Source organism: Fundulus heteroclitus, chromosome 20 (assembly GCF_011125445.2).
Source record: "Fundulus heteroclitus isolate FHET01 chromosome 20, MU-UCD_Fhet_4.1, whole genome shotgun sequence".
Taxonomy (NCBI): domain Eukaryota; kingdom Metazoa; phylum Chordata; class Actinopteri; order Cyprinodontiformes; family Fundulidae; genus Fundulus; species Fundulus heteroclitus.
Window position 1 is genome coordinate 31,819,126 of NC_046380.1, and position 27,718 is coordinate 31,846,843.

At 39.7% G+C, this 27,718-nt stretch overlaps 1 protein-coding gene across 12 annotated transcripts in view; it reads left to right on the forward strand.

Moving 5' to 3' along the window:
* Positions 1–1,427: 1,427 nt before the first annotated feature.
* celf4 (CUGBP, Elav-like family member 4) overlaps positions 1,428–27,718 on the forward strand; it is a 145,290-nt gene continuing 118,999 nt past the window's right edge. For all 12 annotated transcript variants that reach the window (XM_036124639.1, XM_036124645.1, XM_036124641.1 and 9 more), the window contains exon 1: positions 1,428–2,099. In XM_036124639.1, coding sequence (XP_035980532.1) covers positions 1,619–2,099 — 481 coding nt within the window. In that variant the 5' untranslated portion in view covers positions 1,428–1,618. The remainder of the gene's footprint in view (positions 2,100–27,718) is intronic.

Consider the following 27,718-nt stretch of genomic DNA (forward strand, 5'->3'; position numbering starts at 1 on the left):
ATCTATCTATCTATCTATCTATCTATCTATCTATCTATCTATCTATCTATCTATCTATCTATCTATCTATCTATCTATCTATCTATCTATCTATCTATCTATCTATCTATCTATCTAAATGTATGTTTAATTTAAAATAATATAAATTACATTTTGCAGATGGGGCTGTGTTGCGTGAGTGGGAGAGTGTGTTCCATCTGTGGGGTGGCAGAGATTGGGACTCCTTAATGGAAGAACCGAGACTGGTTGTTTATGTTAAGCTGCTTGCTCTTTTGTATTCAAATTAAAATTGCTTTGCTGTGCATTTCTCCTCTTTTAAGGTCTGAATGCCTCAAGCTTTATTAGGATCAATCCCAAGTCATAGCCAGGTGGTAGAAATGCAGTAGGAAAAATAAAAACAGATTTTAATCTCAGTTAACGAGTGTGCTCAACACACTATCACAGAACGCTTACATTTTTTAATATTTTGGGAATAATATATCCATGTGAATGGTTATCTAACTATTCCCTGTCATCTTCCCCACTGCATTAAAATTTCTGATATTTGTTTCCTCTTATTCCTGTGGGATTCCTGTCTTTCCTCCATGTGGCCCCTCTGTACGCCACTCGGCGGTGCTCACAGACTTCATCTCTCTGAAAAAATCAAGTCTTCAGTATTCCACATGACTCTAGATGTTGGAGCTATTAATTCGTCATCTAATGAGTGAGTCAAACAATGTCAATATCCCATGTTTCTTCTACCCTTAAAACCTGGTTGAGTGAACTGTAAAAAAAAATTTTCTTCAGAGGATCAAAGACGTTGGCTTCGGCTGGCGGGCTTCATTTCAGCACCACGGAGCTGTCCGCCGTTCAGGAGAGAAGCTGCTGCTGCCCTCGCTGGTAGAAGAGGAACAGAACGATCATATAAAATGTCTGAACTCAAACACAATCTACGTGTTTAATAATTAATATCTAAATTGGTGGAAACTAAATTGATTATCATCCCTCAGTTGAGTTACATGTCTGAGTCGATCTCACCGTATAACATAAAGCTGGTGAATCAACCGTTTTTTGCTCTGAGTTGGAGCACAAAGGACCGTATTCTCTATATTTCTCTATTTATAGACCCTCTTCCCCCGATGGAATGTACCACTGGCTCTTCGCATAAGAATCAGGGGGATATAAAATGGTTTGGGTTACAGAACCTGAGTTAAATGCGCTCCCCTTTCATTCGAAACCCCCCGCTGCTCTGGCAAACATTGAGCCGGTCCTGTCCGTTTAAACCAAGAAGACACTCATACCAAGTCCTCAATGCAAAAAAATAAAAGGGTGCCAAGAAGCTGGGACGGAGGAACGTGGGTGTAAATAGACAGTGAACGTTGCTGCTCTCTCTCTCTCTCTCTCTCTCTCTCTCTCTCTCTCTCTCTCTCTCTCTCTCTCTCTCTCTCTCTCTCTCTCTCTCTCTCTCTCTCTCTCTCTCCCTCTCCCTCCCCCTTCTCCTTTCCTCTCTTTCTTTCTCTCTTTTATGAAATCAATGAACGAGTTATTGGGTAGGACATAAATATAAGGAATCAAAGCCTCTATCGGGACCAACTGGGCACTGCGCGCTTTTTTGATATGAGTCTTCGCTGCACGCTACATGTGTTTTCCAATCATTGTAAATACTGGCTTTGATAGGACGAGAGCGGACCCTCTCTGGCACAGCTTGGTCTCGGAACCAAAATTGTCTCCTTTCTTTTTATTTTTTTATTTTTCCTCTACTTCAAAAACGACTCTCCGCCCGTCGCCGTCTGCCGCCGTTGTCCTGTATCCATCCCCAACTCTCACCGCGGCAGGTCCGAAGATGGCAACTTTAACCAACGGGCAGGTGGACGGCGCGGTGCACGGCGTCGGCGTCGGTGTCGTGTCTGCCAGCACGAACGGGCTCGTGAACGGATTAAGCCACAGCTCGGCGGGATGCCCGGCCACCATACCCATGAAGGACCATGATGCCATCAAACTCTTCATCGGCCAGATCCCCCGCAACCTGGACGAGAAGGACCTCCGGCCCCTCTTCGAGGAGTTCGGCAAAATCTACGAGCTCACTGTGTTGAAGGACCGCTTCACGGGCATGCACAAAGGTGGGTCTAACTTCCTCCGGTCCCCTAAAGGCTCCGGCGAGCGAGGGGTAGGAATCTGGCACACATGACGCACGGATGGGGGACGGTTAGTGCGCGAATGTTGGCAAATTTTGAGACGCCTGACTGACTTTGTTGCGTGTTGTTTTGAGGGATTTTTTTTTTTTTTTTTTGCCACAGATGACAAATCTCTTTTAGACCTGGTTCGGCTCTCCAAAGTCACCCTGTTGTGCAGAAACATCACGAGAGTGGCCCAAAGAGGGAGCCACGAAAGCATGCGTTTTTGACAGAGTGGGTTATGTTTGATTAGCAGAACAGTACGCTCTGCTGCCTGTTACACTATCGGTGTGTGTGAGTGCGCGTGAAAGGGGAGTGGGGAGGTGGGGGGGGGTAGTGCACGTGCGTAAGAACGTGCAACAGTACTGAGAGTGGGCCTATAAATATACAGCTGTGGAAAACACCACTGTAATTTTGTTTTCCTGATTTTACAATGGATTAAAATTAACATTATCAGTTTATTGTATGAACAATACAATAAATAGAAATTGTATTGATACAAAAATAAAATTCCAAATACAATTGCCATTTTGAGCATTTGAATAAAATTACAAATAATGAGAACATATTGTGCTTTTAGAGTTAAAGAAAACAATGTTGTTTAGGCAATCCTATACTTTTTCGTTTTCAATTAGCAAGATGTTTGTATTAAACCACTCTTTGGGTGAAAATCTCACCTTTTCAAACACACCTTCAATGCCTTGACCGCCCATGTGATCACCTTAACCCAACCACAATTTCTTTGTCTCATCTAGTGACTGTTTAGAGTTTATTTAACTTTTGATTGATGGTGAAGGTGGACCAACATTTTAAAAGGTTGCCCTTTTGTAACAGCAAAGATGTCATGCTGTTTCACATCCTTTTAAAATGATGCCAGAGAAAGTGCCAGAATGGCTGATGCTTAGTTAAACTGTATGGAGCATAAAATAATGCGGCTTCGCCCCTCTTCCATCTGTTGCTACACACTGCCGTTCAGCTGTCTGAAACAAAGCTGCTTTTCTCTTGCTTACTTAAAAGACTATTTTGGTTAGTTGAAAATATCCACCATCTAATCTAATCCCATATGTTATCCATCTGTAAGGATAACATATGGGATTATATGGAATAAAGGATTTGGTATAACATTTTGTTTGTTTTTTATTGCGATGACATTAGAAGAAATAATAATAAGTATTTAAAAATTAATCAGACCTTTACGCTATTATTATCTCACTGCGTAGAATCAGAGCCTCACAAAACAAATAGTGTTCTAAAATGATCATTTTGCAGAATACCACTAAACTATATGGCAATTGCCCAACACTACTGTTACTCCTAACTTATTTTAAGGTAACTGTTTTAGAATTACAGCTTGCAATTTATGATGTTGTTCGTCTATAAACTTGTTACTGCAGCCTTGCTACCGGAGTGGATAGCCTGACTAATGAACTAGTGAATGTAAGGTTGTATAGTTATTTGACTCTATTAATGGCCTTTTCTGGACTAATATAATAGTAGTGGTTCCTGAAGATGGGGTCAGGTCCCCATTGGGTGTCAGAAATTAGAATAAGCGTAGGGTCACAAAATCCTTGACAGAAATCTAATTAAATAACAAAAAGGATTGGTAATGGTATGCTTATGATATAAAATTTACAAGAGATTAAAAATGTTATTTACAAATGTATAGAAGCAATACCTTGGTTGGGAAAGCAGTGTGTCAACATTAAGCCCTTGTGTTTGTTTAAAGCAACACCACTTGGATGTATATGTTTTAAAGGAATACCATCTAATAAGAACAATGGGACAGTAATCGTGTTGCAAAGTAATTAAGGATAGTAGTTCATATATACATATATGTGTATATATATATATATATATATATATATATATATATATATACATATATATATATATATATATATATATATATATATATATATATATATATATATATATATATATATATATATATGTATGTATATATATATATATATATATATATATATATATATATATATATATTGTTTTTAGGCGTTCTGGCTATGTACCTTTAACTGGTTTACATCTTTATTTTACAGCATATCACATGCCCTTTTTAGCTTTCATTTATGTACAAAGCTGAAACTACACAAAAAGTTTTTGTAACAGACTTCTTTGAACAAATATTAAAGCACCCAACAAGAATGATGGCGCTTTAACACTCTTTTTTTATTTTTCCCCTCGAGGGAAGGGTTATTTTCTGCAAATAGCCATCTAATGAGAGGTCACTAATTGATCTGCTGTACCTGCAGAAAATCTCCCAGAGGAGTACTGAGCATGAAGAATGAGCTACCACACTGTATAAAAGGAATTTTTGAGGGAGTTAAATTTTTTGCCATTACATAGATGTAAATTTCAGTCCAGTATGTAAGTTTGTAATTGTAACTTCAGTTATTCATTCCTAATTCTAGTTAAGTAGCAAATCCCCAATAAACATTTAGATTGGAATTTAAAATAATCATTTATAATGTGCAGAGCAGACAGCGGTAAGTCTATATGACTTGAATATATACATTTTGTAAAAGTCAGAAACTACCATAAGACTAGAGGTTAAGGAAGGTTATAGGACTTAAGTATGCATCCAACTTCGCATTGTTTAGTCACAGCGCTAAAGTCATACTTGCTAGCAAGGTAAACTATATAACTCTGGGGCAAGTGTTGCCAACGAATGGCATATTTTAGCTGTTTTTGTCAGAACAAAATATGTACTTGCATCTACTCTGTAGGTTGCGTCTAGCTTTAACAATTAGCAACAGTAGGAATGCTAAAGTCAAACTTGCTAGCAGCAAGTTGAGTCTCTTAACCAGCGAGATAATTGTGACCAGCTAACAGCACAACTTAGCTTCTATTATCAGGAAGAGAACTTAGATACTATGCTGTTAGAATATATTTAAAACGTTTTTATTTAGCTTTAGCTTTTTTAGCAACTAAGCATTAAGCTTAAGTCAAACTTGCAGGTACCTTTAGCTTCTTAGCCAGTAGTTTCTAATATTTACTGTGGTTGTAAGGGAAAAGGATTCGCTTTCTATCTCGTTAGAACAGATTTTAAAGCCGAGCAGTATTTCAGCAGTTTAAGTGTTTGTGGTTGTTACACTCATCATTTACATCATTTCTGTACAAATTTTGATTAAAATCTACTCAAATAAAATAGATGCAAATTGTTTCACATTTTAATAGTGAAACTGCAATGGCTTATTTTATTAGTGAGGTGTTTAAACCCCTCAAAAGCTTTCTCTGTCCCACATAAACAATGTGTGACACTCACCATGTGTTAGGAATAGATTATGATATACAAACAATTTCAGAGGGCGGAGATTGTCTGCAGGCATGGAAAGAAACCAAAGGGGTGGGAGAAGGTGCATGCAGAAATGGGGGGAATCTTTTATTAATAGTCCAGCTGTAGTAGCGACTCCCTCTTGGATGGTTAATCACCAGCAGCCCCAGAACTATAGGCACTGCTCGCCAGCTGATTCTAAGAACTGTCTTCTCGCCGCGATATACAGCCCGGCTTCCCAGGCTGGGGCCCCTGCTTTCATTAGTGAGCCCCCGCTGTGCTCATATTTTAACTAGCTGGAGGCACTATACTCCTTTAGCTTGCCACCTCGCCGGCTGACTGCAAGCTGTTTGAAGGCCGTGTTTCCGTCACTGCCTCCCAACACCTTCCTGAGGTTCCCGTGGAAGATTTCCAAATTAGCAGTAAAAGACAGCACGACCCGCACATTACAGGCAAAGTGACTCACTGTGTGCGCTTCGGTCATATGGCTTTAATGAAGTCTTTCGCTGAATAATATACACCAGGTAACGAAAGCGGTTGACAGTAAATGAGTCAAGGCAGACTTAAAAGTCTTTTAGCTAGAAAATTCCTGCTTTCATTTCTTCTCCATCTCATTAAAAACATAAGTTCATCTGTGTCAGTTTTCTGTTTAGAACTCATCGTGCAAAGACTTGTGCATTTGTTCCTCAACTCCCTCCTCTCTTAGCCTCTTTAGATCATTTTCCATTTTTTTCTAACCCTGTTATGGAGCACAGACTTTAAAACTGAGGGCGCGATGACCCTTAAATGTGTGACATACTCCATTGGAGTTAAGTCTGTTGAACTGCCCACCAGAAAACCCTTCTTACGATCCTCTTCGTATTTCCCCCTTTTTCATTAACTCTGCTCGACAGTGTTCAATCTTTCCTTTTTCTCTTTTCCCTCTGTCCTTAAATCAGGCACTCGTGCATGTTCAGTTGCGGTGCATTGTGCTTTTTAATGGCTGTGGGAGCCTCTCTGCTCTTGTCGGAGTTTGGAGAGGATCGTCTAAATTTTCTTCATGGTTTTGTTTTATTGCAGTTTCTAACGTACGCTTACAGTAACCGTTGACTTTTGTTAACATCATCGTCAGGCGCCATCTATGTAATGAGTTAATTTAACTTTACTATAAAGCCATTTTTAATTAACAAATTTAGTTTTCAGTATGAATTAGGTTTCTTACCATCATCTAGGTGTGTCATGGTTTTGAAAAGTTAAGAATTTTTCTATACCTACAGTTTAAAGTCCTTTTAAAGTTTGAAGTTTATTCCACATGTATGAGGCTTTGCAGAAATTCAAGTAAATTGGGCTGTTTGAAAATATCATGGTGCGGAAACTAAAGGCATAACACAGAGAGATATTGACTTAAAATGTTGCTTTATCGCAATAATGGTTACTGCGACAGTGAAAGATATTAAAAAGGTATCAAATTTTATTTCTGATTATAAAGCTATCAATGCATAAAATCCGAGCCCCACAATAAACAAATGCTTCCTTAAAAAAATGACAATTTTCCATAATAACCATAAATGACAACTGCTTACTGCTAGTACCATCTATTACTTTCATTAAGGTAGCTCTGTTTTAAAACCAGAGTTGACAAGTGAGATTGTCTTTGCTAACTGAACAGATATTTAATTAACCAGTTAATGTCAGCTTGTCATAGTTGTGTTACTTTATAAACAAAATATGCTTATGGAATGAGATCTTGAAAACTGCTACATTTTGCTCCTATTTTTTCTATATTGTTCTCTGTGTATCAAAATTAATACAACAATAAATGTCATGGAAAACATCCTTACAACCAGTAATCATAGGATGTTATTTTAGGAGCAGTCAGAATTTATTTTAATTTTCTCCTATAATTAATAACAAATTATTAATAACAAATTATTAATGGTCTTAACTATTCTTTAAAAGTTTGGTGCAAATACTATGAATTTTTCACCAGCTTATCATACCATGAGAATCTCATACTGAGAACAACCTTTGCTATTATAATGCTACTGCTGAAGAAATAGACCCCTATTATCACTATTGTCAGCTGTGCAAGTGATACTATTGCCATAATCCTTCCCATAATGACTCTATGTATCACTAGTAATCTAGTCTTTAGGATTGTGTCCCGCTGCAATGGGTGGAGGGGAGGAGGGAAGCCGGGGAATGGGGGTCAGCTGAGCTTGATAGCAGGCGCCGGGACATCAGTGCGGGCCTACATCCTCTCAATGATTTTATTTCTCTCCCCTCTGCGACCAAGCCATGCTAATAGAGGCCATTTATAATGGTCACCGGCTGCTGCTGCTGCTGCTGCTGCTGCTGCTGCTGCTGCTACCAAGCACAACAGGGCTGAGTAGCATGGCGATCACAACGAGCCGTCCCTTTCTCCTCTTGCTGGCGATGCAGCATGGGAGGTGGGGATCTTTTCAAAAGGAGTAGGTGTAGAAATGATTGCCAGAGCCATTCATCAGCCTGGATTTTATGTCGTAATCACTGCGGCAATTGAGCTGTGATGATATGGAGATGACATTTAATAAGTGGAGCTACTGTTTACCGCCGATACGTCTTCGTGCAGTGTTTGTGTTCCAACCCAAACCTTTGCCTTGTAACTTTGTTTTATTATTATTATTTCTTAGCAAATGCAAACGCAGCTGTCACTGAGACTGTTTTATTGCTGTTGCTTCATCGAGAAGTAATTTAATTCAAGTAATGCATTTGTCCTTGGTCAAGCTAAATACATTTGGAGCAGCCCTCGCCATAGGCTCAGACAGTTAAAGTAGTTAGAAAGCCAGAGAGTTGCTCAAAGTCAAAGCAGGTGTTGAAATCTCATTTCCAGTTGGACCCAATCGTCCATTGTGACCTGACAGGTGATATAAACAAAACAAAGAGCCACAGGTCTTCTAGCGTAGATCACTGCTGTTACCAAAGGCCCTGTTCATCTTGTATCGAACAAATAAACAGAGCTGCTTTGCAGTTAGAGTAAATATGTATGCTTGAGACTTAGTCAGTATACAGTATACAGTGTATAAGTGTTCACAATCCTTGAACCTTTTTCGCATTCGGTCACCTCATAATCACAAACATCAGTGTATTTTACATGAATGGTGTAGAAAAATACAGAAAAAATAAGTGGCATGATAAGGATACATTGCTTTGAAACACAAATCTCAAGAGTGAAACAGTTAATTTACATTTAGCAATATTTTCTGAACACAGCTCTTGCTGCAAAAAATAGCCACATATTTATTATGGCATGTCCCCACCAGCTTTGCATATCTGGAGACTGAAATGTTTGCCCATTCTTCTTTGCAAGATTGCTCAAACTCAGTCAATTTGGATAAAGAGCGTCTGTGGACATAGATGTGTAAGATTTAGATTTAGATTAAGGGTTGTGCTTTGACTAGGCCAGTCTAACACACGACTATGGTTTCACTGAAACAATACCTTTGTAGCTGTAGCTGTATGTTTAGCCCCCCCCCCCCCCCCCCCCATCCACCACTCCAGATCCAATCTCAAGTGTTTTGCAAACTTTAACACTGATTTTCCCTGATTTCCTGGTGTTTAGCTCTATCAGGTTCCCCATGCCTTTAGCAATAGGCTGCCTCTGCCATGCCAATCAACCAATGTTTATATTAAGTTCTATCATGTTGGTAGGTGTGCAGTTGTGCTATGCATTTTCTGTTGGACAATAGATTAAGAGGTGCTCTGTGAGGGTTTTAAACTTCTGCTTTTTTCGTTTGTCTTCGTGATGCTGTTTGCACAATAATGTTCTATAACAAACCTCTGAGACGTTCACTGTACAGCTAAATTTATACTGAGATTAAATTACACACAGGTGGACTCTATTTTTTAAAATATTTATCAGGTACCTTTTGGCAGCAATTACTCTCACTGGACTTTTATATTTGGGTATCGCTGTAAATGGATATAGATACAAAAATTATGTATTTTTTTTATTTTGTTTAAATCAATCATTGAGAAAATCTGTTTTTTTTTTCCCTTAACAATCTTGCCCCACGTGTGCTTTGTCTATCAGCTAAAATCCCCATAACATACTTTAAGGTTTGTGGTTATGACATGACAAAATGTGAAAAGGTTCACAGGGTATGTTGCTGCAAGTCGATGTTTTTTTTTAAATGAAGCAAAAAGGAGACACAGTTTAGAGACCACTTACAGTCTGCCCATACTACTGATTTCTTATGCTACAGACACCTTTATGGTGATATTTCAGTCCTTTACCTGAACATGTCAGAGAACAGATCGTTGGGCTCACTGCGTTCACTTAGGCCAGGAAGTCACGATGCCAAGAACATGAAAGAACCATGCTGCGTCTTATTACGGGCAATTAGATGTTACAGGTTTCCATCTGCAGCAGAAGAAAAAGATGTCTAATATCAAATATGACTTTGAACAAAGAAAGAAGACAAGCTGGGCTGTGTTTCTTCGTCCTGCAGGTCTGCGTTAATGCAGCTGGAGTTTCGTTAGAAAAATTTCACTCGGGTTGCATCATCCCCTCAGTAGGATGATTCTCCCTCCTCCTCTTCCTCCTCCTCCTCGCCTGTTTGGCTTGGGATGCCTCTATGAGTGATTGTATGCGTGTGTGTGTGTGTGTGCGTTAATGTGTTCCTTCTCCGCCTGGCCCAGAAAGCTCTGCACAGCTCAGTTCAGAACTCAGCTTTGTGACCTGCTTCCCTGGAAGACGGATTGCAATTGATTCTGAATGTTTTGTCAGGGACGTGTGACACCACAACACACCCTAAACCACACTCGACCACCAAGAGCTGCGAAGCTCGCATCTTCCCGCGTTCTGTCGGAGCCAAGAACTGCCAAGCAGAGAGACGTAAACAAGAGGTGGAGACTGAGCAGAGGATAATTTGTCAGGAGCAGCTTTGTCAGGGTAATGCTGCCTGTGTTGTCCATTATTATTGGAGAAGACTTGTCTGCTGGGGGGGGGGGGGGCTGATGGCCGAGCAGGGAGCCAGTTAGTCACAGTGAGAGATGGCTCGATCGGGCCAAAGGAATGGAGCGCGCGTGGGGCTCCCGCAAGGATTAGCATGCTAACAGCCGGTATGGAGTTATGTGGCCTGTCAGGGAGGTGGGGCCCTCTGGCTTCTCTGACCTCGCCAGTCCTCTCATTATAACCACTGACCTTTACATACGCACAGAGAAGCACTGCCAAGGCTTGCCTCTTCATCTCATTTAACTTCCCTAAAGAGCAACGGAAATTAATAAACACACATTCAGCATTTAAACTGCAACTCTACGTCAAAACCTGTCTTAGTATTGCAAGGAGGATGAAAGGTGACGTGTTTTTGAAATGGCTTTTAAATAAAAATAAACTTTTATAGTTTATTTGCTTTACAGGCAACATTTAGGAAATATGGTCCTAATCCTAAACACTAATCCTTGTTAGTGTTGTGCTAAGTGGCTTTCTGTTGATGATGGCAGTTTTACCACTGCTAAATAATCTAGATATAATTATTATTAAATATATAAGAATGCCATCTTCAAATTTTCTTACTTTCGTTAAAATTTGATACATGCATTTATGCAAAAATATCAGATAAAAACCCCTGTTTAGCATTCTGGTCTTCATACTGTAACACATGAAGCTGCATGACACTAAAAAAGCATGCCTTCCTCGATATTGCTGGTGAATGTCACAAAGTTGGTATAATATGTGACAAACGAATGAACAATTTTGGGTGCTAGTGTTGGTTTTCTTGGGTTTTATTTATTTAATAATAATTTTTCACAGAAAGCACTGGATAGTCAGTGGTGCAGGCAATATATAACGAGCTGATATTTATTGACAGGCATCTCTTTAAAGATAATAAAAGGATGTGAAAGGAGTATCACTTTGGAAAATAATTTAATTGAAAATAATTTACATGTTTTTTGTTTACATAGGAATAAAGCAGGGCACGTTTGAATATTATTTATACGCTTCTCAATAATTTAGGGGAAAATATTTGCTGGCATTACAGCTATCAAACATATAATTACTGACCAGCTTCTTGCATTTTTCCACAGGTATTTTGACAATTTATCTTTGGTCATGAGCTCTGAAATTGGGCCTCCTTGCCATCACTCTTCATAGATTCTCTATCAGATTCAAGTCAGAACTCTGATTTGGTCACTCAGAAACGTTAACATTGCTTCAAGTCTGAAGAAACATATTGGTAAAAATGAATGGTTACCTTAAAACTGACGTAAATTTTACAGAGGTATGAATAATTTGGGTCTGAAAGGGGACATATCATGCAAAATCCCCTTTTTTGTCCTTAAATACATGTTATTGTGTACTTGGAGTCTCTAGGAATGCAGAAAATTGTAATGCAGTCTCTCCAGGTGCTGTGTAGATATCATTAAAATCTTTTTGAGTCATATCTTTCAAGTCGTTCAGTTTTCTCTGTTTTCTATTAACTTTTTTTGAACAATTACATCACAGCATTTGCTGAGCTGCTAAACAAGGTCACGGACTTCCAGCTTACCAGTCTCTCTGAGCAATTTTGTAGTTCCAGCTGAAGGATGCCGAAGTGGATAAGTCATCGGTTGTTCATTACATCGTCTCCCAGCATACTCCAAAAATGGCCAAACGGATTGAAGTGGAACACTGTGCGACCTGGAAGGGGGGGCGGGATGTAAAGTGCCTCCTTTAGATTTAAAGAGATAGCACCCAAACTAGTTGCTCTCAGACACACCTCAATGCGGCTAAAAAGGGGGAACGTTGGGGTATGGGGGAAAATTAACGAGGAATTTAGGCCAAAGCTTTTCGGTTCCACTTAATATAGATCACAACTATATGTTGATTTCAATGAGAAAAGGAAGAAGTGAAAAGTATGATATGTCCATCTTTAAGTCCATCTTACCAATTTTAAAACAGTACTATTTTTTATAACCGTGACGGTGAACACCTCATATTTTTCACACTATGACTACGTTTTCAAAGCCAAAAACCTTTCCAAGCAGCCGAGGTTTTCTTATTTGTAGGTGAGGAGAAACAAATGTAAGAAGATTCTGTCAGTCAGCTGACAGCATTTTACAGCAATAGGTGGGGGAGCGAAACTGTTACACTATGCTCCCTACAAGCATACGCACTTTTTCATCTTTTGCACAGTTTTAACCTTGTGTACCCAGATAATACAACATGCATAATCTTTCTTCCTTTTTTACATATGTTTATATTTTGGGATCTACATTTATAATAGTACATCCATCCGTTGTCTATACTCGCTCATCGCGACACACAGGGTACAGCCTGGACAGGTCACCAGTCCATCATAGCGCAGCACTCATGCAAAAGAGAACCTACGCATGCACGTAGAGAACGTAGCACTGTTCTTTAAAAAATATTCTTTCCATCCCTTTTGGGTTTTGTCGTTTTCTTCTAGGTTTGCACATTTAAAGACTGGGATGTGTTTGTTGTTCTACATACAGTATCCTGCACCAATTAACTAAAACAGTTTGGGATATGTGTGTTAAGGCACATTTCATTGAGTAATACACCAAAAGGAAAATATTGCTTTCTGTCTAAACAAGGAGAAAATGTGGTTGAATATTAGAAGGTGAAAAGACATCCAGATAAAGATGTCTACTGATCTAGTTGAAATGACTAAAAATGAATTGGGCTAGAAATGTCAAGTTGAGTCTAAATAGAGACAAGGAAGGTGCTAACCCCAAAGAAGGTTTCCATGGATGGTCCGGTGTTTACTGGGAGCGGTCCCTTATAACAAACCTGAGCCTGATTCTGATGCAGTTGTAGGAAAGTTTGGCCACTCTGGTACTCTGAAATCTGTGACTTTTTAAAACCTTTCCACACATTTATACTGATGACTGGCAAAGGCCTGTGGGTAGAGCCTAATACTAATGATTTGTTGCCCATTTACCAGGACAGAGAGGCTGCTGATCTCAACTGTTTTCCCATAAAGGCAACTAGCTTTAGAAATATAACAAAGATAGAAACAATTGAGCTGATTTTCTTGTTTAGCACAAAATCCTTTAGCATCGTTCAAAACAACTAAATTGTTGCAGTTTTCACAATTTCCCTTGTAACTTTGCCGAACATAAATATTGATTTTTTTAAAACACTAATTAAAAGAGTTTTTTGTGGAGAGGGAAAGATTTCTTGAGTTTTGGCATAGCTGAGAAGCCTCCAGCAGAGTTAGAATGAAGCCTGGCTTCAATGTTTCATTGACATTTGGCCTTTTGCTTTCTATAAAAAGAGCCTGAAAATGCTGACACTTGGATCCATTTTTTTCCTCTCTTTGTTTACAAAGTGCTTTCTACTATTTGAGTGTCTGTTGCCCCATTGTGCCTTTCTTTTACTCTTGACTAAAAAAAAAATCAATCTAATTTTGACATTTGCTCCTAGGTAAGGTAGAAGTTGTCAGTTTTCAAGACGTTTGCTGCAGCCAAATGCTTTGTGGGAAAATGTTTAAAAGTATCTCTATCTAAATAGTCACTCAACAACCACTGTTTAGCCTCAATGGTTTAGATGTGAATCCCATGTTCAGTAGGAAGAACAACATACTTGAAATGTTCGCTATTCTATTTTGCATGTGTTTTGTGGTTATTTCTTTTCTTTTTCTTCTTTTTGGCTGTTGATTGCATGATAATGAGCATGTTTACAGCAACTTTCAGCATCTGTGTATAGGATGTTTAGAGGGAAAACAAAATCTATAATAATAGATCATTGTAGTTTAATTCCTACTGTTGCCATTGCTCGTGATAGTTCCCCGAGTGAATATGTTTCTTTTCCTTTTTATGCTGTCGTTTACTGTTATTGTCCTGGGGAACCGCTGTCGTCTTTTTCAGCCTCTAACAGCTCCATCCATCTTCCCATCAACACTGACCAGTTCTCTGTCTCAGCTTAATAAAAGCATCCCCTCAGCATGATGCGCCGCCACCATGTTTGATAACGGGGATGGTGTTTAGCGGGGGTATGCAGTGTTAGCTCTAATGTACAGGTAACATTTTGCATGTAGGGCAGAAGGTTTTGGTCTCACCTGACCACAGCAACTTCATCTACATGTTTGCTGTGTCCCCTACATGATTAATGACTGCATGCAGAGAAGCTCCATATGGCTTTCCTTTGACCACAGCTTTCCTCTCATAACCTAATCCTGCTTTGTCCCATTACTTCATCATTCAGCTTGTTGGACGTGATGGTCTTCATGATGTTGTTTGTTGACTAGTGTTCTCTAACAAACGTCCTCTTCACAGAACAGCCGCACTTATACTGAGAATGAATCAAATATACAGGCAGGTTCTACAGGCTTTCCTTATGTGGTGGCTTTCAAAGGCAATTTGTTGCACTGGATGCTATTTAGTAGTATTATAGCAAAGGAGGCTGAACAAACACATATCACACTTTTTGGATTTTTATTAATGTAAAGTTTTGATAACAATTCATTTTCTTCAACCTCATAAATACTCTCGTTTTGGTCCATCAGAAAAAAATGCCCATAAAATATTTAGAGGGTTGTGGTTGTAAAGTGACAAAATGTGAAAAATTATGTTGTTGCAATACTTCTGCAAGTCGATGTATATAGCTCAAAAGTTTCAAAGGGGTTCAAAGTGTTTACAGTTTTCAGAAGACGAAATTAATTTCCAGTGTAACTGAATTCAGAAACTTATATTTCCTTTTTTTTTTTCTTAGAGCTATACTTGCGTTTTGTAAAGAAGGCATTACATTGATACCCATCTTCCTGAGTGTGCAATACATACGCATTGTTCGCCTGTTCATAATTTCGGTTTTTAGACAGTTTCGCTTTGATTTCGGTGGGCGGCAGTTTAAATGACGATGAGTTCCTAACATTGAGTGAGTACAAACTCATTTCTGATCCAAAACCACCTCATCCTTGATTCTGCAGACGACAGTGAGAGCAGCTGCAGCTAACTGCTCTAGAGGCTTTCGTTGTAGAAAGAGCAGGATGACCCAGCCACAATATGAAATATAGAGCCAAAGTTTGTCATCACCTAACTGTGGCTGTGACCCATTAATGCACACCATACAGGCATTGGTTCTGATTAAACAGCCTGCTGCAATACCTTTAGACTCCATTGGCTGTGCCTTCTGCTATATTTGATCTTGTGAAGTCTGCTTCCACGTCAGAAAAAGCAAACTGTTCTAAATTTTTAAGTAGCTATTACCTCAGTATCTGTGTGGCTTTTTGATGCAAGTAGTTTCAATTACCCTTTAAGACCATACACTGTAGTTGACTATACGGCCAGCAAATCTCACAGCTTTAGCTGATTTATGGTTCATAGAAAGTTGAGTTGATGTTTATTCTCAACTAAATTGCTGAACATAACTCAAAGTGGCGGATCTGGGTCTGCCTGCTAGGATATTCCGTTGCACGGATTACATGAGCCATGTACTATTTGTCCCTGACAGAAAGCACGTCAAACAATGGTGAGCATGTGTGACTTGTCAGGCCAGACACATATTTAGCCTCCTCTGTATGCGCGCTCCTTCGCCGAGCATCGACTGGCAGGTTTTACTGGCCCTGATTTAATTCACTTTCTCCCCGTCTTCCTTCATCCCTATTTTATATCCCCTCCAATTAAAAATGCACCACGTTGACTTGTAAGAAGAAGGTGGGAATGGAGGTTAGGGCTTTTCAAAAAATCCCTCTCAATTATTCAAAGCCGGGTTTGATTCAGAAAATGGAGGAGGATTAATAAGTCATATGGAAGTTTGGGTGACAAAACCAATCAGGGATCGGTGGAAGCATCAATCAAAAGAAGAAGAAAAAAAGAAGTTTGTTTTAGATTTGGCTTGTAAAATGTTAACTCCCCGAGTAAAAACTACATGTTTAAAAATATTTATTTAATTCCTTCCTTTTTTTAAACGGAGATGCTTTCTGTTTTAAGTTTTCTCAGAACATAAAAAAAATTACATCACACTGAATTACGTTATGAATATTTTATGTAAGTTTGAAAACCAGCTATTCATTCCCAGGCAAAAAGGATTCAGCAACCCTCTCCCTGCTCCCCTCTGACCCCTTAACTGGACTAAACATAACCGAGGAAGATGTAAACGGGCTCTTTCAGCATCAGAAAAGCTCAAGTCCTGATGGTATTTCCCCCTTCTCACTGAAAGCCTGCACTGACCAACTGGTCAGCATCTTCTCTCAGATCTCTGAAACTGCGTGAGGTTCCCTCCTGCTTCAAATGCTCCACCGTCATCCCGCTCCCCAAGAAACACACCAGCATGGGGTTAAATGACTAGAGACCTGTCGCCCATTCATCTGTGGTCAGGAAATCCTTTGAGCGCCTGGTGTTGAAGCATCTAAAAGAGATCACAGGAGCTCTGCTTTAGTAACCTGCAACATTTCATCTTGCACTACCTCAATCAACCAGGGCCGTGCGTCAGGTTCCTGTTTGTGGACTTCAGTACGATCAGCCCAGACACCCTCCACCAGAAGCTCACCCAGCTCACAGCGCCAGCCTCCACCTGTCAAGGGATCAGCAGCTGACTGGCAGCAGCAGGTGAGGCTGGGGAGCGTCTTCTCCCTCTCAAGAATAGAGGTACTAGGGGTACAAGTGCTGATTATTAGTTTGCAGATGACACCTGCTCTCACTGGTCTGATCCAGGATGGTGACATGTCTGCATACAGACACAGGCTGGATTGGCAGGTCCACCAATGCAGTCAGAAACACCTGGAGATTAATCCGCTCAAGACTGGAGATGACGAGAGAGTTCCAGAGAACTTCCTCCACAACGCCTCCCCTCACCATCCTCTACAACACTCTGTCTGCCGGGAATCACTTCCACTTCCTGGGAACCGCCCTTTGTTGGGACTTGAGCTGAACAATTAGATATGCCGGGAGTATTACTGGCAGATCACTGACCTTCCCTCCATCCAGGACTTGTACAGGTCTAGGGTCGAGAAAAGGACAGCTAACATCTCTGTTGCAGACCCCACACATCCTGGACATAAAACATTTTAGACTTTTACTTTTAGGTCAGCACAACAGAGCGCTACATGTAAAAACCTGGCACCACAGAGAAAGTCTCTTCTTCCAGGTTTTCATTCTGATGAACACTATGAACCCTCCACAGCTGAGGCAGACTGCTATGAAAGAGCATATCACAGCCTAGCTTTTTTTCTTTTTCTATACAAATGAAAAAAATACCCATCCTTAATACCCTCCCTTATATATTTATAGCTAATGTTTGTATGCTGTGGTCGCTGAAACCAAAGTCAAATTCCTTAATTGTGAAGACAGTGATGGCCAAAAGGCTGATTCTGATTCTGATGTTTAAGGCTAGACATTGTCCTATTTTTTAGCCTTAACTGTGTACACTATGCTTATCTTATTTGGTTAAATGTTGTTTTTTATTAGGTTTAAGAAAGGGATATTTCCATTAGCATTTTGTTCAGAACCCTTATTAAATGTACAGTACACACTTGAATGTTTTACCTGTTAATATTTGACATTGTCTCATGTTTCCTCCTGTCAGAATTGTGTATGGCATGCCTTTTTATTGTAATTGATTTAATTCATATGAGTTGTATTTATTTTGATTTTATTTTTCATTATTTAAAAAAGAATGCTTTTCATTTTGAACATTTTGTTCAGAGTACCTGCAAAAATGTAAAGTTTACACTATACAATAAATATTAATGTTTATTTATAGACACCGTTCCGTGTTTCCCTTTTGTGTACAATACCTATTCAATTTAATTCATTAGACTTTTTCAAAAAGCAACACGTTTGTCATCTCTTTGTTCAGAATACCTCTAAAAATTTACACCTATAAATATTGTACAGGTTTTTGGATAGGCATTGTGCCATTTTTTTCGTCCAATACTGTGCTGAGCCATGCATTTTTGCCTTCAGATATAACCATTCAAACCGTGTTGGCATAACACTGAGGAAAAGAACATAAAGGCTTTATGCTGTCCTGCTGGTTGGTTAGCAGATAGACCAAAACATATCGCTGCAGAGGGAGATGGTGCAAGAGAGCGTAAAACAACAAGAAGCTCAAGACAGGGAGGGAGCAGGAGTGAAGGAAGGAGAATTACAGAGTTGCTGAAACAGGGGTGATGTAAGAGAATGCATGAAAAGAGGCAAGGGGGATCCATAGAGAAGCATTTGGGTGGGGGCTGCACACAAAGACAGAGAGAGAATATCAAGAGGCAGAGTGATAAGAGTGATATAAAAAAGATAGAGCTGAGACAGTAAAGACTAAAAATGGAGGAGCGCTGAGATTGTCCAATGTCAGGCACAGAGTGAGTCAAAAGAATTAAATGGCAGTGGAAGGGGCTGAAAGGAAAGCGCCGGGTAGAGATAGAAGTAGAAAGAGTGAGGGACTCCCAAAGACAGATGTCGCCGTCACTGGCCCCAGCAGATTGATAGCTTCTGGCCAGCTTCCATGCCAAGCTCTGACCTCTCTGTCCTTTGTTGTAATTTATAGGCTGTGTTTTTCCAGATTTAAGCACCAATCTGTGGCCATCATGGCTCGAGAGGGGAGAATGACCTTCCTAAGATGGGAGCAGAATTAGACCCCTGCAGATCCCAGCTGCCCCATGGGTAAATAAACAAGTGCCCTCCATATCTGACAACATGTTAATGGAACAGCTCTTACTGTACCCTTGTTGTACGTGTTATGTTGAGCTGTAATTTGTTTGTGTTCGTATGTAAAAGGATAGAAAGCAAGACGTTTATCCCTTATTTCTACCTGAGCTACTGATCTTTTCTTTTGTCAAATATCACCACACTAAATAAACTGACTGTTTTAATGAAGCTATTATACATACATGTTATTTGGTTAGACACTGATCAATAATTTTGATTACTCAAAATTTTAAATTAATCCTAAATACATTTGTGAAATTCTTTAACTGTTTTTGGGATCGTTTGCTCATCTGGTTTTTGCTCCTATGTCGAAAACAAACTAAACATTTAAATTTGTTTTTGAGAAAACTTTACTGCAATTACAATAAACGTTGCAAAGCTATTCTTAAAATGTGGCATGCAAAGTTTTTCCCTTACCACCACAGCTAAAATGTGCCGTTCAATGTGCAACAACCTCCGCAGGGTTAAAAAGCTCAGCTAGCTGTTGAGTTCTATATTAGCATTATTTATATTGCTAAATTACCTGAAGCTAAAAACAATTTAAATTCTCCAACACAGTAACTATCTAAGTCTTAACTTGCATTTCCTTTGTCTTTTTCTCCCTATCCCTCTCAATTTCCGACCGTCTCCTCGGCATTTTAGCATACTAGTAGCTACCAAGTACCCAGAATGCACAGCATTGTCTCATTTGTGAGCATTCTGTATTTGAGTGAAGAAAGGATGTTTTACACATACACACACACACACACACACACACACACACACACACACACACACACACACACACATGCACACACACACATCAGTAGGTGCACAGCTACAAAGGCTTACAATGTGATAAAAGTGAGAGCCCACATGCTTGATCTTCACAGTATTTATTGAGGCCTTCTCAATTCACTAATGTAGACTAATGCACTGTAGGTGTCTGTTTCTTCATTCAATGTGTCTTAATCAGCATCAAAACAGTCCTCTGCATCATCCCCATGCATGTGTACATGTGCATAATAGTCATTCTAATCACTATTTGGGCGAGATGACTCAGGAATTATAGCTTATCATGACCCAAATCATACCAAAATAACTGTGATACTTTTAAAAATGACTTTGAGTCATTTGCTTACAATGCTATTATGTTTAATTAATCATCTCACCTGCGATAGACTGGCGATCTGTCCAGGGTGTACCTCGCCTCTCGCCCATTAACAGCTGGAGATAGGTACCAGCACCTCTCACGACCCCACACCGGATAGACGTGTTAGATAATGGATGGATGGATGGATAATCGTCTCACATAATTTACCTGGCTCCTCAGAGTTCCTGCATGTAATTTAAACTGCTATAAGAAATAATTTGTTCCAGCAACAAAAGCACAAAAAACTTGGATTGTAGAATGTAAAAATAATGGTATATAGGATTAAAACTGTATTTACTATGTTGTTTTTGTATTTATTGTTTTATCTTGATCTTCTGATGTTAGTATTCCCACACTGAGCAATATGCTGCGGGAGAGAGTGGATGTTAATGTGAATGTTATGTGATATTATGGATTTTATATCAGTGCAGCAGCCAGTGTTTGTATTCAAGACAAATTTCTTTTGGACCATAAAGTTATTGTCTTAATCTGTTCTTAGAATAGAATTAGTTCTTGCCCTGTATTCTGCTTTATATATAAGATTTAGTTTTTCAGTAATGATGATTTATGCATATGTAACACCTTGTTTTGACTAAAGGTATCAATCTATCAATCACGAAAAACCTAATTAAAAACTCATTCAGTCCTACTGATCTTACACACTGCAGTCTTCTGAGTAGCACCTTATTAGCTCATCTTCACTGATAACTCTGCTGTTGTTGCTTAACTTAAATCCATTCATTCATTTATACGGCACTTCAGATCAGGTAACCAGACAACCAAAGTACTTTACAATAAAATCATAAAAATCATTCGAAAACAAAGCAAAATCATAACAAAATAAGAGTTGAACATCTGGAATAAAATACCACAAATTGAATATTAAAAGGCTTCCCGAATAAAAAGGTCTTAAGTTTGAAAAGACCCTGGTCAGTGATTGAGCAGCGATCCGGAGGGAGCTGGTACCAGAGCCTTAGTGCTGTGACTGAGAAGGCCCAGTCACCCCAATCTTTATATTTAGCCCTTAGAAAATTAAAGAACAACTGGAACGATGACCTCAGGGATTTAGCACACACGCAGAAACTCAATAATTTATTTCTGATTTATTAAGAGCTTTAAAAACCAAAACCAGAAGTTAGAAATCCATTCTAAAACGAGAGGCAGCCAGTGGAAGGAGGAGATAATGGGGGTAATGTGATCACATCTGGAGGTGTCTGCTAAAAGACGTGCAGTCAGATATTGGACTAATTGAAGCCTGTTGAGGGGCGACGGAGAGATGCAGACATAAAAATTACAGTAGTTAATTCTTGAGCTTATAAAAGCATGCTTTGCCTTCTCAAGATCAGCACGGTTTAAAAAAGCCTTAACTAAAAGTTGAAGGTGGTAAAAGCTTGATTTGACTACTGAATCAATCAACTTGTTTGTTAACTTTAAAAAAAAACTGATTTCTTGCAGTGTCACCAAATTTAAAATTCAGAGGCCAGATGTCAGCAGTGTGATTCTTACGGAACAGAAATGTATTTGGACAGTAAAAAACAGGACATTTTAATCATAATCTAACCACTGTTTTACAGCTGAAACAGGCTCAAGAAGATAGTGTTGAAAGTGACTTTTACTTGGTTTTAAAAACGCCTAAATCGGAAGATGATCTACATAGTAGTGAGACAAGTGTTGCCAAGAGTCCAAAAGACTAACTTGTTGGAGTAACTGCTCGGCCCTGGTGGGTTAAAACTTGGCCATCCAGAGCATTACCCCACTCTGCAAATCAGGCCAGGGAATTATCTGGACAGAAAGTCTTCTGCAAATTATTTCAGACTTACAATTTAATGGCTTCGGAGGGCTCACCCAGTACCATACAGGCTTCCCGTGACACAGAGGTGATTAGTTTGGATCTTTAATCACAAAGCAGAAGATGGCAAGCAGACCAGAACTATACATACTGTGCTTTAAGTGGTGTGGAAAAGTTTCACTGTGTGCCATGTGGCTGTGAGTGTTTGTGTGGATTTTCTTTCTCAACACTATAAAGGTGAACAGAAGTTCCTTTACCAACATACATTATGCACAAAATAAGGAGGCAGCAGCAGTTTCATCAAACTAGTGCAGCATTTTATTGAAGAATGTACAGCGCCCTAAAGCATTATTGGAAACTTGGTAAAGATTTTAACAAAATACTTAAAGTATATTGTTGTCATGGAGACTTGGTGACCTCAAGATGAACGTTTTTGCTGCATCTCGCTAACGAGCAATGTTAAATCCTCCCATGCATGGTGAAAGGAGAAGGTTGGGTCCTTGTCCAGCCTTATTTGTTCCCATTGTGCTTGCTTAAAAATACTTTAATTAATGCTCCACTTGTAGATTTGGCACAAGATCACTAACGACTCCTTTAAATTCTCCATACTTCATCGTATTCACACACTGTATTTAACACTTTAATTTTAGTACCCTGGTGAACTAGCCATACTTCTTCAATCCACTGGATGACGTGTGATAACCTGTTTCACATTAGTCATTGAATAAATAGCTCTTGGGAAGAAGGTTGTTAGAAGGTGAAGCTGTAAATAAATTGTGGAGATGAGGTTATTTCCTTGACTTAGTCCTGGGATGAGGTAGTTGTCTCCGATGTGCAGTACTTCAAGGAGAACTCTTCAAAGGAAGGAGAGCAATGTTTACTGTTGAGCAACTGTGAAAACTATTACCTATTTATCTAGATTTATTTAAAAAGTTTGCATTGTGTACAAAATGTTACATTACCATGCGTTTATCCGTCCATCCATCCATCGTACCTAACCCCAGCGGCTACTGGCACAGAGACAAGGTATGTCTTGGACATGTCATGAATAACCAGCAAAATATTAAATAAACTTAATTGTGATGTTTAACAATCAGACAATTTAGATTTTTCTTCCCAGACTTGGTCAGGTCGTGTGGAAGCCACTGCTGTCCTCAAGGACCAAAGCAGAGACTTAGCTTGCTTTGCCTTGGCCTGGCTCTACTTGTAGCAACTTTCTGACTTGTGAAGATCAAAACACATCTGCTTTACTTGACGTGTATATTCTCTAGTCTTTTTAAAAAAAAATTAGAGTGGCTAAGAGATATTGGCCCCTTCTTCAATCGAATCTAAATAACTTGAAAAATGAGCTTACTAAATACTTCAGTTAAATGTTAATTCTTATGAAAAAATATAAGGGAGTCCCAATAATTAGTGCATTTTTTTCTCCACTGTATAAGTTTACTGGAATTACAAAAAAAATCTGTATCTTTCATTGTGAGATTATGCTCCTCCATCCAATAAAGGATTCATTCTTTATGGCTTCTTATAGCTCTTTACCAGGGATGCCAATACACATGGAGGACACTTATTAATTAGCAATATTAATTATGAGGAGTGTCAAAATGTTGTCAGGTAGCTCCCAATCAAAGATCTTGTTCTAGAGATCCTTCATTAGAAAAGTTGTACAATTTACAGTGTTTTTGTTCAGAGAAAATATTTAATTTAAACCTAGGAATAGAAACATTTTATGATTTAAATCAGCTACTGTTTCCAATCAGCTGTGTTTTACTCATATGTCTTACCACATTGTTGAGCGGGCAGAGTATTTATTTTACAGATAAACACATAACTTTTGTCATGCTGCTTGTTATAGACAAATGGATGGATTTGGAGCCATTTGTGTAGATCTTTTTCCTATAGCAATTCCTGCCCGGATTACCGTGCCACTGATACAATATGTAAAGACTATCACTCCTATCTGGTGTCCCAATTTGTCCAAGAGGAAGCCAGGCTTTCTAAATGAGCTTGATAAAAGCGACTGCCAAGGGGAATGAATTTATATAATTATCTGTTGCTGGAGAGCCAACAAAGAGAGTTTGAAAATCAACCGCGTGCGCCAAAGGCTTCATTAGCCTGACGACAATAAAACAACCTCCAACTTGCTGACCGAAAGTCACAGGTATCTGTAAAGTCATTAACAGCAGGAAGTCCCGCAGCCCTCTTCAATCCAGCCTTATGTGTTGAGGATTAAACACCACTTAAATCGCCAATGTTTACATGCTCATGCATTAGTGTTGTGTTAGAGAATTATACGGTGATTTGAGAAACAGCAGATTGTTTTCTCGGTATTACACACAGACACGTTAGAAAGGATGGATAACTGTGTTTACTTTGCATATGGAAATCCCTGAATGTCTTTCATCTGTCCTTCCTATGGTGACTAGCGGTCCATGTTAGCTTTGCAAACATCTTAATTGTGTTAAATGGAGGAAAAAAAAGAGGGGGGGGGGATTAAAAGCCATTAATGTGTGTTGGTTGCGGCTGTGCTATTCCCGGGATGGTGCTTTTGTTCACTTTGGCAAAGCAGAGGAGAGAGTTTCACCTTGAAACTCAATGCATGGCAGAATTACCGTCACTGTGTCTACTTTAAAAAGATGCTGTCTCTCTGTCTCACTGTTTTATACACTGTCAGGCTCGCTTTGATTGTCTTTGCATTTTATTTTTGTGACTGCCTCACTCCCTCCTTCTTATTCTCTACTATGTGCCTGTCCATCACGCTCTTCCCTTTGTAGCCCCATTTCTCTCTCTGTTGCTCTCTGTCTGTCTGTCTGTCTAAGCGTCAGATTATCTCACAGGGGGAGACTTTAGAGGACTCTCCATCTGTGTATAAATAGCTCTGGATGAATTATTGAGGGACCTGGGGTTGCTAATAATCCCGCAGGACCCATCTGACAATGACACAGAAGATGGAGGGAAAACAATTACACAGGCTCTCTCCTTCAGGAAACTGGGGATGGGGTGGGGTGGGATGGGGGGGGACTCTGTGGCCTCTGGGAGCCTCCTCGCGGGGCCCAACATCTTGGCTAATAAACCCAATTAAGTCTCTGGAATCAATTGGAGCCCCCCAGGGTGTCCTCTCCCTTCCTTCCCCTGACGGTGGGCAACAACAGGAAGTGTAATGATTCATGCCCCCCCACCCCCTTCTGCATTTGGATCATTCTCTCATCTCCGTCTTGCAGGTTGGCAAGGCGGACGGGACAGGACAGGATGTCCGCTGAGGCAGGATAATAGGACAGGGAGAGGAAAGGAGAAGATAGGCGAGTGGAGAGGAGAGGAGAGGAACACAGAGGAATATTAATAGGAGTGTTTATCCTGTAAGTGTTTTACCAAGGGGACGAGACACAGGACCCCTCCCATGATAGAATAAAAGGGCTCTATCTATCTACAGTATCTGCCTTTCTATCTGAATAACCTGAATCTGTTGCTGGAAAACCTTGTGAATTTCTATGCCAAAATAAACTTTACATAAATGGTTGTCATGGAGACTTGGTGACCCTATGATGCCATTCTTTGATGCTGTTCTCTAAAAGTGAGCTTTGACGACTTACATCCCTTAACATCAGCATCATCTTCGTATCCTTTAACATCCTGCTCATCTTGCATGGTAGCAAGATAAGCTTTGGTCCTACTCCAGCTTTCTTGGTCACAGTTTGTGTGCTTTTAAACTTTTTAATCGTAGCTCTCACTAAAGATAATGGAATACTGATTTGAGTAACTATTTTTTGCAGCAATTCCTGATTTATGGAGATCAGCACACATGTGCCTGTTCTCTTGTTTTGCCCATTTTGAAAAGTGTCATATTTAAACCCAGAGGAAAACACATTCAATACTAATTGAGTTCAGAGACCCTACAGTTTAAGTTTTTTTTTTAAAGAGATGCCCGAGAAAGTGCCACAGTGACTGGACTATTGTTCGACTGTATTGCACTCTGCCCTCTCCCATCTTTTGCTGAGCACTCCAGGGTTGCTGGCTTCAAGACAGCTACTGCGGTTTCATGATCGTGGCCTGAAGAAGCCAACCAAACCATGTATTCAGCAAAAAGCACGAAGGATGTTCTGATGCTCCCAATCCAGACACCCTCTTATCCACAACATATCTCTTATCCACATGAACACCACAAACAGGACGATGACAAGAGGTGGCCCTGGCAGAATCATCATGCGTTGGGAACTTTATGCTGAGAATGGAGACAGCTCTTATTTTAGGCTTACAATGATTAGATGACCCTTACAGACCACCCAGATACCCCACACTCCTACAGGAGCCACCACAAAATACCTCTGGGGACATGGTCTTAAGTCTTCTTCAGATCCACAAAACACATATAGACTGTTCCATAGCTGGGAGGCTGAGAAGTGTGATAACTCAATAATTGGAACACACTCGCTTGTCCTCTTTTTTATAAATTGGGACCACCACCCCAGTCTGCCACTTTAGCAGTTTTGTCAACTTTGAAGAGGGGTATAAGCAGTGACAGCTCCACAATGTCCAGAGCCTTCAAAAACTGTGGCTGAATCTCATCTACACCTGTCGCACTGTCACCAGGGAGCTTTTTAAATATCTCAGCAACTTCTGCCACATCGGTGGAATGGCAATCTTCTGAGTCTTCAGACTTTACTTCCACAGAGGACATAGGGACCAGATTGAGGTCATTTTTAGGTGCTCCTTCCAGTAGTCCGTAGTCTGGGTGTACATTTCCCCTCTGAAAGCATACACAGCTTGGGATGGGCCCTGTATCCCAGACAAAAGTCTCTCTACATAGTCTTTCCAAATTCTTTATGGAAGCCACATCTGCATTGGAGGTCCTGAACAATGTCTAAAATTATTCTGTCGCCAACCTTCCTTCCTTCCTTCCTTCCTTCCTTCCTTCCTTCCTTCCTTCCTTCCTTCCTTCCTTCCTTCCTTCCTTCCTTCCTTCCTTCCTTCCTTCCTTCCTTCCTTCCTTCCTTCCTTCCTTCCTTCCTTCCTTCCATCCATCTATCTATGGAAAACCAGAGAAATTAGGTATCTATCTATCTATCTATCTATCTATCTATCTATGTATCTATCTATCTATCTGTCTGTCTGTCTGTCTGTCTGTCTGTCTGTCTGTCTGTCTGTCTCACATGCTATTGCAAAAATCTCCAATGCCAGCTAGTTGCCCTTGTTTTTTACATGACAAAAGGCAGAGATTGCTGAGATTTTTCATACTTTGAAATGAGCTACAAAATGCTTTTTAAAAGAGAGGTGCCTAGTCCTCTTATTCCAATATGGCAAGAGCTTTTCCCCTCCCCGCCATCTAGTGTTTCCAAAACAAAAGCTCTAATTTGTTACATTTTGATATACAATAACTATTTTCAATTTGATTTAAAGAGCTATGTGAGTAAGCATCCTTAAATTGACAAAATGACTGACCTGGGATGTAATGGTGCAGACTTTGGGTTCATCTTCTGTGTCTTTCCATGTTTAATAATTCATGCCATGAAAAGCTAAATTTGGTCTCCCAAACATTTCCTGACAAAGTGGCTGAGGTAGGTAAGAGAGTGAGCAGATCCATCTGACAGGATATTGGGGCGCAGATCGAGACATTTTTTTATGCGTGTCATACCATCTGGGGAGCCTTTAGGAAATGTTTGTGCATGTTCAAGCTTCTTAGTTTCATGTGATACTAGACATCATGTTAGAGCTGTCTAAGTACGTACTTTACCTTCTGGCACGATAGCTCA